The following is a 14,278-nucleotide window of genomic DNA, read 5'->3' as shown; positions in this document are numbered from 1 at the left end:
TCCTTTCTTGTTTTTGCCTGTTATTTCCCATTTGCTTCTCGTTGTGTTTGTGTTTGTTTCTTGTTGTTTTTGCTTGTTTGGCATACTTTGTGGGTGCAGCTCGGGATTCACTCAAACTCTCCCCCCAGTTTCTTTGAGTGTGCCGCTGATCTCCTTCGCTTCTGCTTTGCTGTCCATTGTCCGCTGCCGGATCTTTTCACACGTCCCACCGCAATGAACTTCTAACGCCACCCTCCGCATTAGTTTCCGGCCAGCATGCGATCGGCCTTCTTCCGACTGCTGTCATCCGCTTTGTGTGATTCTCCTGTTATTTTCCCTGTATTGTTGGTTTCCTTTTGTTGTATTTCCATTTTCCATGTATTTGTTATTTACTTTCTTATTTTATTTCTCTATACGTTTTTTCTTTCCTTTTTTTTTGTTTGTAATAAGGCTTTGTCCTCCCTCTATGATCTACCCGTTTTACTTTTGATCCAAACCTTTGGGTTGTGGATGTGAACGTTATCTTGGCTGTTGGATTGAGGATGATGAGTTTCAACATGGAGGTTCTTTACTCTCAGGGTCGAGGAATAAGCGCTACATATGCTTTGGATGGTGTTTGTTTGGTGCAGATCTGATCTTAAACCTGATGAATAGTCATTGATAAGCAGATGTTGTTGCCTTTGTTTGGCCTGATTGGTTGATGACTATAACTTTAGTTTCAACTATGATTTGCTTCAAAGTTTTTTGCTCTGTTTATAGGAGCTCTTCCTCGTGACTTTTTATCAATGAATGAATATGAAATATTTTTCCTTTTAAAAAAAAAATGGATTAAAGGATATTTCCTCCAAATTTATGTTCTAATAATATTAATGCAAAAGCGTTGACCCCAAAAATGAGGGGGAGTTCACGTGATGTAAAGGGTCTAACAGTTTTTTAGTTAAGACTTTATTATTATTAATTTTTTTTTTTTTTTTTTTTAGTGATTGAGTGAGCACCAAGAGGTGGGTGAGCCTGGAGCTAGGACGTTCTAACAAAATTCTGTGGTGATAGCTATTTTATTATAGTTTTAAGTGAATAATAAAAGATAATGTTGGTATGGAAACCTATATATAATGGCCTCTAAAACCGCCTTTTAGGGATGAGTCAGACAAGAAAGAAAGAGGGTTAGAAGGATTTTACTGGAGTGATCTAGTGAACCGCTCCGATGTCTAAATTGAAAAGGCAGATGAGGTAAGAAAATGATTAGGCACACTAAGGCTATGGGTTGAACCACGTACCTTTGGAGCTCATCCCAGGCTCCTTATATAAGCTAACACCACCTACGGTTTAAGGGGATTCCCGCCAAAAATTTGTTTCTGATGTGGAGATTTCTCTCTTCAATCTGTTAGAGAAGTCAACAAGGCATGAGAATTCGGTTGGCTAAGTTTTCAGATGGGGGATCGCCTGCTTGATGGTCTCCCTTAAGTGAATATGCATCCGGATCCCAGTGTTTAGGCTAGGCTCATGGGCCGTCGAGTGGTTGGATTGCCTGGTTGTTTAATGCAAGTGATTCTTCATGAGGCTTAGGAGTAGATTGGACTTGCCGAAGGACAGGGCTTCTTAGGGTTCATCGGTGTCTAGGCATTTTGCTTAGGAGTTGACTGAAAGATGAACCTCTTTAGAGTCAATCGGTATATGGGCCCTCTAGTAGTCCCCAATTTCTTTGGATAATTAGTATGCGAATCAATCAAAAGAAATTTGAGGTGAGTACCCTTAGACTTGTTGGTAGGTAGGTCTTTTCAGGGCCCACTGGTAACCCTCAGTGTTTGAACCCACCAAATAATAATATCTTTTAAGATTAATGAAAATCAACTCATATTATGTTATTAGATTTTAATAAAAAAAAATTTAAAAAAAAAAGGTTGATTTGCCACAAATCTTACAATGTACCTCTCTCAATGCTAGCAAAATGACGAAATTATTCCTATATAATTTTTAATAAGACAAAAATACCTTTAAAATTTTGAAAAAACAAAAAATTAAAATTTAGCATTTTTATTTTTATTTTAGTAAGGGTAATTTCCTATTTTTTTTAATATTTATGTAAAAAAATCCTCATTCACAAAGATTGTAAAGCCTAAAAATACTTTTCAAAAAACGCACGACAAAACTAGCATTGTCATCGCTTTAATTAGGCAAAATCATAGATGCACCAACAAAGAATAAAACCAAATCAGAAGGAAGATTCGATTTGGCTTCCACAATATAACATTAAGTAATTATTCAAATAAATTCGTTGTCCATTTGTATATGTACGTTGTTGGAGCACCCCCATTTAGTTGGTGTCTCCATTGCTTGAAAGCAATCAAAAAATTCATGATCAAAAATTGGGCAAACCTCACTTACTCCTAGAGGGTCTTGAATTTTGTAATGTCATGTTCAGCCCTTTTCAATCTCTTTCTTGAGTAATGCTAAGTATCATCTTTTTATCCTCTTAAAATTCTTTAAAAGCTTATGTGCATTTTAAAATCATCATTAAATTTTAGATGAATCATACTTGAATTTGAATCAAATTATGATTTTGAAAACCACATCAGCTTTAGGAGAATAAAAAAAATGAGTAATAGTAGGTATCATCTTTTTATCCTCCTAAAATCCTCTTAAAGTTGATGTGGCTTTTAAACTCACCATTAAATTTTAGATGAATCATATGTGAATTTTGATCCAATCAACTTTATGAGGATTTTAGGAGGATAAGAAGATAGTACCTAGCATTATTCTAAAAAAAATGGTACCTAGCATTACTCATTTTGGTCATTTTTGTTCATTATGTTAAGAGTTCGCAGAATAAAGGGAGGGTTCTAAATTCAAATAATAAAAATTAATTTGTTGTTAAAACAAAAAAAATTAAAAAATTAACTAAAACAAATAAAATGACCCCCTTTTTTTAAGATTAAAAAAATAGTTTTTTGTTATAATTTTTTTAAAAAAAAAAATTAAAAATTTTATGAAGGGTATTTTTATCATTGTAGGACATTGACATATATTGTTTTGGTAGTTTAGAATGAACATTAACACATTTGGTAGTTTGAGTGAGACATTGACAATGAGATAATAGTTTTAGAGAGGCATAGGCATGTGTTCTTTTCCCTAAAATTATAGCATCTAAAAATTTCTCTTCTTATAATAATGATGACAATCCGCCAGTCAATTGTAGATTTCAAATGAAGAAAAAAAAAATTGTAGGATTTGAATCTTTACTTTTTTCTTTTTTACATATCTCATAATTTTTTAGGTCAAAAGCGACATATAGAGAATGTATGCACATTATTTATTCTTTTTTTTTTTTAGAAAAGTCGAACGAAATAAAATATATGAAAAGCCACTCAAGTACAACGCTCAACTAAGATAATATTAGTCTATTAGAAATGCATTGCGGACAATCCTCTCTTATGACTAACGCTTCATTTGCAAGCCCATGGGCAGCGCTGTTCAAAGCTCGCTTGACATTCTTAACCTTCCATTGATATAAAGAATTCAAAACTCTTCCAAACTCATCAATTAGATGCCAATACCTGCTCTAATTTCCTTCCACGTTGTTCAACGCCTGCACCACTTGGAGAGCATCACCCTCAAGAATCACCCTAGAAAATCCAAATTCTCAACCAAAATTGACAGCTCGTAAAGCTGCCATAGCTTCTACAATATCAAGTTCGATAATGTGATCCTTTGGTGTTGACAAGGTTGCCAAAACCTCACCCGTATTCTCTCTAACAATAACACCAATACCCATCTTATCTCTCATTTTGTCCACAGCTGGATCCTAATTGATTTTAACAAAGTCTTCCAAGGAGGCTTGCGATCTATAGACCTTGTAGCATCTACTAGCGTTTCTATGTATGGCCTAGAATTGGCATTACGGAAAGCCTCCAGAGATTCTGAAGCTTTACTCATTATTCCAAAGACCATTGCATTCCGTCTAAGCCACATAGATCTTGCAACCACTGCCACGAGCTCCATATTCTCTTTATCCAGGTATTGATACAACTCCTCAACAATACATACAAAATCATCATTCTCAAAGCATCTATTTTGCATCTGACTATTACACATTATTTATAGTTATACACTGGTGCCACTTTTGATTAAGCAAGGTACTTTTTATTTATTTATTTTGTTTTCCTTTCTTTAGGGTCTTAAAATAAGAGAACAAAAGAGGAAAGTAGATTCCATGGTGAAAACATTGGATACGTGGATTTTCTGATTTGTTAGGTTATTGAATGGCCCCTCAGATAGTAGTTGGAGGATTTATTCTTTATGCAGTAGATAGGTGTCTTCACCTTCACTGGATTTTTTTTTTTTTTAAAATAAATAAATAAAGGACAAGGACAAGAAAAAACAAACCCCCAACAGACAAATAGACACATAAATGAAAGACTTTTAAGGAAAAAAAAAAAAAACAAAAAAACAGAAGGAAGAAAAAACACACAAGTGGTAGAGAATGATAGCATTAATAACATCTTCAAGTGTCAAGATTTTTTTTGAGCCTATAAGAGAAATCTCCACAAGAATGGTCTCTTGCTAATCATTTCATGGCTACATTACTCAATAAAATTATGCAAGGCAACATATATCAAGTAGGGACGGAGCCAAAAGAATTTTATCGGCTGGGATAAAAGCATAAATGAGAAATATATTAAGATGGAGAGGTCAAAATATATATAAAGAAACTCATAAATACAAAATAAGCTGCTTTTTTTTTTTCTTTTTTTTTTTTCCGAATCAGATGACAACAACATAACCAGGAAGCAGAGAGGACTGGAATGATACATCACAAAAAATAACCATGCTCAGAAAGAGAGGGAAAAAAGAAAAGAAAAGAAAAGAAATTCTACATGGGAGCTGAAGCATGCAACTAATCTCTATCTTTCTTTCTGTATCCTTTTGTCCCTTATGGGCAGTTCAATGGGCTTCTGGGCCTCATGTGGATGATCTGGGCCCTTGTAAACCTTTAGGTGGTTGAACAGTGCTCTGCCAAGCTGCATAAAAGAATACACAGTTGAAGCTACTGGGTGATGCACAATTATTGATCAAACAAAAATGTAATAGACAATTGACAAATTTCAATTCTAGAAGACAATTAAAAAGTTAATAAATCTTTAGATGGTTTTGAGTAAGGCTCTGCCAAAAGTTTTATGTGTATAGCACAAAGTTATAGACAATTTACAATTTCACATATATAAAGAAGATCACAGTTCACACAGCTGGATGCCCCAAAAGTCTCTAAATCATTTATAGAAATTTCATGCACTGATTGGCACTTGGGTAACAAATGTTCTTAAGAAGCTAAATTTTATAGTTGTAGTCAACTTCATACAAGCCCCTGAGCATTCATGGTGTTATTTTGGAGTTCGTTGCCAGCCCTACCACATTAATTTATGCTCTCTAAAACTCTGCCTATGATCTTTCTTCTAAGTCCCCATTAAGCCATTATCACTACTTAATTTGGTCAACCTCAGAAGAATTTCCTATCATTCCTTCATCACTTTCCAGACTTTAAGCCTCACACAAGTCTCCAGTGACCAACCACAAACAGGAATCAACTTTCTATGTAATACTGGTACTTAACAAATATGCAATTCTTTATGGCTCCAATCCATTGTATAGGCCATCGGATTCTACTGTTCAGCCTCTAAGTCTGGATATTGAAAAAATCCAGTTTGCACATGACTCCGGGTACTCAACTCTCTAAGTCCATTATCAAGGCACGCTTAACAATCAAAACTGAATCCAAAATCCCCCTTCCACAAATGCATTCTGAAAGTTAGACACCTAATAGTCTTCAACCTGTTAGCAAGAACATATACAAATGTTTGGTAAGCATAACAAGAGCTTGATTTGGAAAGTTACTCCACTTTGCCAATGTAAACAATTTGAAGAGAGTGGAATAATTGTTCTAAAGGTGATGAAAAATCTCTTATTGAACTTAAATTGTTGTTGTTTTTTTTTTTTTTTTTTTTTCGCGTTTTATGCATATAGGACTGTAAATGAGCTGTTCATACTCGGCTTGTATAAGCTTCACTCGAGCTTAATTCATTTAATAAATGAGTCAAGCTTGAATAATGATTACGGCTAAAATATTAAACGAGCCATGTATATCCACATTGTAACATACATATTATCATACTCTATTAACAAATTGTGTGTAACATTATGCCAATTTTATCTCCTAAAGATTAGATAAAATTGTGTAACAAATTGTGTGCAACATACATATTATCATACTCTATTAACAAACGAGATTTCCACAGCCTAAAGACGGTGAAGGCGATCTGGCTGTGCGCCCAAAAGATGACCGACATCCTGATGTCAAGGCGTTGGCAAGGGCATGGGGGTGCTCTTGTGTTTATGTTTTTTTAGACTTTTTTTTTTGTTCCTTTACCTTTAACCTTGAGCTCGACTCATTTGGACTGCTTGAGTCAAGCTCAAGCTGAGCTTGAACTTATCTTTTCGAGTCGAGTGCAAACACCCTCTTACAAGCTCGAGCCGAGCTTAAACCCATGTAAAATCTTGACAAGCCGAATTCGAACAACCAATACTCAGCTCGATTACAGCCTTATTTGTATGAAGGGTCTATCACCATCGATGGGTTTTCCTTTCCTTTTATGTTTTGATTTCTAGACTATATAAATCTTAGTCCTTTAAAAGAATCTTTGCTGGAGTTATTTTGCCTTGCTAAGAATAGGGATGCACTGGTGGCTGACCTTACAAGTGTTAGCAATGATATGGTTCATTGGGACATTAACTTCACCAGGTCGGTGCATGATTGGGAGGTGGCCTCTGTCTCCTCTTTCTTCAATGTTTTGTATTCTGCTAGGGTGGGTCGGGAGGGCGATGATAGGCTTTGTTGGATCCCCTAAAAAAGAAGTCATTTTGAAGTCAAATCCTTTTACAAGGTTATTACTAACATTGACTCTCATTTCCCTTGGAAGAGCATTTGGAGGACCAAGACTTATTTGAGTTTGGCTTTCTTGACTTGGACAACTTCTCTTGGGCAAATCCTCACTTTAGATAATCTCGCAAGCATCACATCATAGTGATAGATTGGTGTTATATGTGTAAAAGGAGTGGAAAAATGACAGATCATCTTCAGCTTCATTATGATGTCGCGAGACAGCTGTAGATCATGGTATTTCAAATGTTTGGGATAGAGTGGGTTATGCCTAGCCGGGTGGTGGATCTTTTGGCGTGTTGAAATAGAATGAACAGCTAGAATGATATTAGCTGCCATGTAAGTGGCGCTAATATTATTGCAAAATAGAGTCGGTGGAGTCGACGGACATAGGCCGAGGTCGCGAAGAAGAAACCGTAACCAAGTGAGGTTAGCAGAGGTAGTAGCAAGAGAGCGATACTCGGCGTCGGCACTAGAGAACACAATTCATTCCTTTTTAATGTGGTGCATTTGGAGAGAAATGAATGCTTGAAGCTTCAATGATCGAGAGAAAACAAGCAAGAATCTACGGACTTGTTATGTCCCTATTTAAGTGGATTTCTACTACTGCCTTTCTCAATGTCTCCAGCAATGCTTGATCTTTGTTCTCCTTTTTCTCGCTCTTTATTGCTAGGTGCTTCTCTTGTATACTTGTTTGCACAATTCATCTAAGAGGTAGTGCACCCGTGTTGGGCACACAGATCAGCAAAATCAGAGAGGATATGCCCCTTCCATATACTCAAATTTAGAAATCTACACTCTCTTTAATAATCCGCAGATGCATTACTTAACTGCTTTTACTCATCGTACTCATCATTCACAAAATTCATCCATCAATAGCTCATGAGAGAACCTTAAATTTCATCAAAATTGGAAAAATTAAACAAGGGAATATGAGAATGAGAGGTATTGAGGAGTAGTATCCCGCTCTTCTTCCATCTGCAATTGAGATTCCAAATAAAGCGAGAGTATGTGAACAAAATGAAGGCAGATCTTCTCTGCAATCATTTTTTCAGCGACAGAAAATACCTAGCATAGAAGCTGAGGGAAATGAGGGATGATAATGTGGGGTTTGGGGGAAATTCCATGTTGTTATATGCTTAGCGTTTGATGTATACATATAATTTCTTAAAATTTATATGCAAGGCATGTAAATAATGTGCTCCAAATGACTGAATTATTTCATATACGTAACTTCAAAAACTGAAGTGACAAATATATTATGGTATTAATTTCAGAACATTAGGAGACTAATTAACCTACTTCATCAAGGTAGCCAACATTGTATGCAAGAAAATACAAGCTGTCCTCAAATTAAATCCAGATTACTAGCATAAATAGAGGAATTAAAACTTTGGCATAGAATGGACATTCAAAGTCATGCACACAATACAAGCATAAAGAGCAAGGAATTTGAGAGAAAAACAAAAACAAAAATAAAAACTCCAGTTATGCACAATTAACAGAGAACCTAGCAGCAAGAATACTTAACATAGTTCTAGTTCATATACAATTATAGCCATGATAGCAACAGATAATCACCCAACAAATAGCGTCATAACATTAAGAGACTAATTAACCTAATTCAGCAAGGTAGCCAACATTGTATGTGAGAACATACAAGCTGTCCTCAAATTAAATCCAGAGTACTAGCATAAATAGAGGGAAAAACTTTGGCATAGAATGGAAATTCAAAGTCATGTACACAATACAAGCATAAAAAGCAAGGAAATTTGAGCATAAAACGAAAACTCCAATTATGCACAATTAACAGAGAATCTATTGGCAGGAATGGTTAACATAGTACATCTAGTTGATAGACCATATGAATGAATCCAGTAAAATTATAAGTAAAACCTACCTTGAGTAGCTTTTTATTTAGCATGTAATAAGAATAAAAGAAATTGTACAAACATGCATATAATTTAGCTTGGATCAAACTCACCCTTCCCTTGGGAAGCATACCACGAACAGCATGTTCAATAATTCTCTCCGGAATTCTCTGCTGTAATTGGTCAAATGTTTCCACTTTCATGCCACCCGGTCGTCCCGAATGCCTCCTGTAGAGCTTTTGGGTCCTTTTCTTACCGGACACAGCAACTTTTTCTGCATTTACCTTTTTTAAGTTCAAGTGTAACAAATCTATTAGGACTCTGCACAGCAACCTTGTAACTAATATATGTAAGACAGCACATAAAAACTGTCCATGAGACATGTAAATCTAACTGAGCTTTGACTCCAGAACCTTAACAACGAGGTACAATCACATGAGGAAAACGGAAAAATAAAATAAAATAAAATAAAAATAAAAATATCAAAATTAACATGATCTACTAGACATGGAAACCTTAATCAGAGATATCTTGAGGCCTGATGACCCCAGACCATTTAGTAAGCATGCAAATATTGAGAAGTAAATTCTTTATTAGAGAATCGTATGAGAAAGAGATAGCTTCTAAGTATGGTATTTAACAAACACCAAGACTTTGAACCAAAATATATTAATTTAATTGTAAACGTAACAACTAGTTAACAAAAATAGATTTTGATAGGCCCAATCTTACAACAAGTCAAAGGTTGCAATTACACTATAGTACCTTTTCACAGTCATCTTTGTGGATAAACAGACATAATTACTCCAAATTCAACTACTCAATGACCTTTTCATGATTGCTCAAGCTATCTTAGTGCGTTAAAATAATTTCCATATATAAATTCTGTTAAGATAGCTACCTTCTTGCAACAGTCAAATCCCACTCCTTCAATGAACCTCCACCCAGCCCAAACTCATATCATCAGTCAGCTTAACAGTTTTAGATCACATGTAGTTTTTCACAAGGAGATAATCAATACATATTAAGTTTTTTCTGAATTTTATCATCATTTAGTACAAGTTATTACAATATTGAATTTTAACCCAAAAAAATCTTACAGCTAGGACAAACTTATCAGCAGATATGTACCATACATTTTATGACTACAACAAATTTGTCAGTTCATTAATTTGTTTTTAAAAAAATTATACTAATGAAGTTCATTTCTCAAAAACATCATCAGAAAGAAATGGAATGGGGTTTCTTCAAAATCGGAAAAATATAATTCATTTTTTTACTATACAAATATATAAAACATAAGGCATTACCACTGTTGCTCAGCCAAATAAGTAAATAATCCTTCATTGCAGATGAATATAATTTCTTTTTAAAAAAAAATACATGTGATATCATCTAGTGCTGGTTTACAAACATCACCATCAAAATCTGATACTCAAAATTGGCAATGGAAACTCGTAGTTCACATGATAGTAGTAATTTAATAAATTGTAAGAAAATGTCAGTGACACAAAATTGGTATGCTATTTTATCCAAGCCAGTTCCAATAATTTGAAGCATGAGATCAACATGCCTTCACTTTGCATTTATCAGCAGCGCAGAATGCATTACAAGAAATGCCTCAACTTTAAGAACATGAATCTCTACGACTCCTACTGTTTGCAAGATTTGTGTTGCATCTCCAGAACACATTACCCAGCAAAATGCTTGGCTAAAGATGGAGGACCCATGCAGCTTCAAATTTATTGAAATAGCGATTAAACTAAACCATAAGACAATCATCAATTTCAAATTGATACAGCCACTGGTCACATGCGTATAAACACAGGCACATTCAGACTTAGACATGCTATAGGCAGTCAGACATAATTCAAACAGACAACAAATGAAGGACAAAACCATCTGAACATCTATGCATAGCCATTTAATGAAATAGACACAGTAAATCCCCAGATATGTGCCACATGCTATTCCGATGGATGCACATTCTCAACCAAGCCACTAGATAAAGATCAATAGTTGAGAAAAAGTGAATATATGAAAATAAGATTAGTTTTACCCAAACCAGGGACCATGAGAACTAGACCCTTGAAAATTTATAAGTTGATATTATATAGCGCATATTCCTCACTATCATCATGAAGAAAAAAGTATGCATTGGTGTGCAAACTACATACCACAATCACGAATGCCCCCATGTCCACACTGGGTGTATAGGTAGCCAGATTTTTCCCACGGATAAAAATGGAAATGGTTGATGCTAGTCTTCCGAGAATTTTGTCCGAAGCATCAACGATGTACCACGGTTTCTCTGTGTTCACATGATCAGCAGCCTTGGGATACCATGTCTTATTCCAAATGTCCTAATAATATAAAAAAAGGACCATTAAAAGATATCCAAACTAAGCAGGTAAACAGGACAGTGCAGCACAAATAAAAGATTTCCATGAAAAACAAGAAGAAAAATTACAAATGCATTCTCAACCTGAACAGGTTAAGTATGAGAAACATTTAGAGTTCACTAGATTGTACAGCAAGTTAACAATCTTAGAAGAAGTGGAAAATCTAAATATGCAGTAAGAGAATCAAAAGCAGATATGTGCATAGTTAGAATGAGCAACTAGAAAATCACTACAAGATCATTGTCGATGCTTTCTCACATGCATAGTGTTATTATGACAATGCCATATCAAAGCACTGAAAACTTGACGAAACTAGAAAGAAATTGTGAATGAATGCCTTAATAAAAAGTAAAATTAAATTAATTCAGCACAAGTGTCAGGTGCAGGCATGTCCCTAGTGCTATTCATTTGAATTCCATTTTCCAAACAATGGAAACATGATTAAGAGTGCATGGATATTGAATTTATTAAAAAGATATAAATTAAAATTTAGGAGGCAAAGCAAGGCATTTGTAACTCTTTGCTTATATAGAAGCAACACAAAAATTTATAAACAACATAGCAGAAGTGAATAGAACCATGAGCATAGAATGAAGAAAACACTAGATTATATATTTTTTAATATAAATTGATACACCCTTAACGCTAGGCGAGCGCCTAAATAGATAAAGGTATGAACACAATCATACACAATAAATGTGGGTAAACGCTGAAAGTATTGAACAAGCTTTTACAATTGGAGAAGAGGCAGGTTTTCACAATTATGTTAAAAAAACAAGTGATTGAAAGAGTTCAGGGGATAAGTAAGTTGACAACTCTCTACCCTTAATATAACACCAGTATAAATTTTCTCCCAGTACAATCATCACGAGCATACCATAATCCTTTGTTTGACACCATGAAGAATTCGAGTAAACATGAAAACAAAACCACTGTAACGTTATTGATTGGTTTCCACAAAATGAAATCTATAGGGCTCTTCCAAGCTATGGTTTCTCTGCTTATACTGGTCCCATAATAGGACTTAAAATCTTCTTTTTTCTTTTTTCTTTATTTATTTATTTATTTCCATTCCCACATTTTCCAAGCAAACAAAAAGAGCTAGTTAGACAGACACAGAGGGAGTTTTTTGTTTACTTGGGTGCCAAATGACGAAAGATAAAATCAAAGAACCCACATTACAATTTCTTTCTATCTTCCCATATTTTCTCGGAAAACAAACAGAGACAGCATAAACAAACAAATGGACATACGTACGTATAACGAAAAAAAAAAAACCCACATCACATACATACAACAATTATTTCTCGGAAACCAAACAAGACAAATAAAAATTGTAGAGAAACAGAAACCGCAGAGAGAGGGTTTTACAGGGCCATTGACTTCGGACTCCTCGAACATCCACCGTTGCTCTCTGGGGACGAGAGAGAGGTCCTGGCACCGAACCTGGAAGCTCCGCTTGGTATTATTACTAAAAGGCAGCGAGGTCCGAATCGAGGGCTTTGATAATGCGCAGGAGAACCCAAAAAATGGGTTTTTGATAATACTCTTCACATTCTTGTGAGGAGAAGAAGAAGAAGAAGAAGCAAATGAGGATAACGTGACCGACGAGGAGATGCACAGTGTCGCCATCTCTGGCTCTCTCTCGATGATAAAAACGGATAAGAATGGCAGTGCAAAATGAAGAGCATATATGTCCATTTATTTTCCGGCATTAAAAAAAAAATTGGGTTTGAATAAATTTTATTAAAAACTCGTATACATCTCATAGTATTTCCAATGGAGGAGTCATATTTTTATGTAAAATGGCTTCTCAAAACTCACTTTTATCTAGTTTAACTAAGTTATTTTTAAATGTCTATACATCCGATTAACTATATTTCTATTTATTCTATTAAAATATTATTAAAGGTAAGAAAAAATTTGGAAAAAAAAAAGACCATGTAAAAGGAAAAATAGAAAAAATTTTGGAAAAAATAGAACATGCAGAAAAAAAAATGTGAAAAGATTTGGGAAAAAGATAAAACAAGTGAGAGAAACAATAAAAAATAAAATAACTCCCTTGAAAAGTGCTGTTACATTTAGCTTCTTTTTTTTTTTTAGCTCTTCTAATCAAATATCTATTTTACATTTTTTTTTTTACTAATCCAATGTAGGGGGTTTTTTAAACATTTGAATAGCTATTTTAGATAAAAGTAACATTTGGCTCTTCCATTGAGAATGCTCTCACATGTTATTTAAAAAACAACATATGTCATTTTTATATACTAGATTAAAGGAAACTCCTCCAACCCAGTTTAGAGGAAAACTTTGTCCTCCAAACTAATTAATTAATTTGTTTATTATGGTTTATAATTAATTTATCTTACAAACTATAATTTATTTATTTTACAGGAAAAAATATGTGTCTAGGACAAATTTTCCTCTTGATTAATTTTTTGTAATCCACTCTTTTAAACAGATGAGCCTTTAAAATATTTGAATTCTTATATGTATTTTTAATGTAAGTATTCTGAGCACATGCCAAATCAATAAACTTAATTGAAGAAAACTTTAAAATGATATGCCTCAGACAAATTTTCCACCAAATTGGAATGAATTAGTTTTTTCTAACCCGGTCTTTTAAACTGATAACTGTTTTACATGTTTTGGGATTCTTACTTTTGATTCTCACGTGCATTTTGGAGACATATAAGTTTAATAAACGGGATTGAAATAAAATTTTCCAATCTAATTTGAAAAAAAAAAAAAAAACTTTGTCATATGTCTATGCATCTGAACTTCACTAAACATATGAAAAATAAATTGTGTCATACACTTCCAACATATTGAGCGCAAGTATTATCTAATGAAATAAATTTTATAACGACTCAGGGAAAAGTGATAGTCATATTTGTTCTACCGCTCCTTATAATTCGTTATAAAGTTCAGTTTCACCTAGTAATTATACAATGTGAAAATTAGCACTTATAACTATTTTTATAAATCGTCTATTCTATGCATACTACTAATCATTTTCCAATATGGGATCGTGTGGTGCTCCAGCACCACATAGCTTGGTGGAAAAAACGCTAGCTACGTATGTGGTATCATCC

General features: G+C 34.3%; 1 protein-coding gene across 1 annotated transcript; it reads right to left on the bottom strand.

Moving 5' to 3' along the window:
* Positions 1-4,612: 4,612 nt before the first annotated feature.
* Positions 4,613-12,824, bottom strand: EMB1473 (Ribosomal protein L13 family protein). Its single transcript, XM_059587184.2, has 4 exons — positions 12,555-12,824; positions 10,959-11,144; positions 8,895-9,065; positions 4,613-4,997 (listed from the first exon to the last, which is right to left on the bottom strand). The coding sequence occupies exons 1-4, from the start codon at positions 12,813-12,815 to the stop codon at positions 4,881-4,883; spliced, it is 735 nt and encodes a 244-aa protein (XP_059443167.2). The 5' UTR covers positions 12,816-12,824; the 3' UTR covers positions 4,613-4,880.
* Positions 12,825-14,278: the final 1,454 nt, after the last annotated feature.

The sequence above is a fragment of the Corylus avellana genome, chromosome 3 (assembly GCF_965113065.1).
Source record: "Corylus avellana chromosome 3, dhCorAvel1.hap1.2, whole genome shotgun sequence".
NCBI classification, from domain to species: domain Eukaryota; kingdom Viridiplantae; phylum Streptophyta; class Magnoliopsida; order Fagales; family Betulaceae; genus Corylus; species Corylus avellana.
Note: the sequence above shows the minus strand (reverse complement) of the source record. Positions and strands in the feature narration are given on the sequence as shown.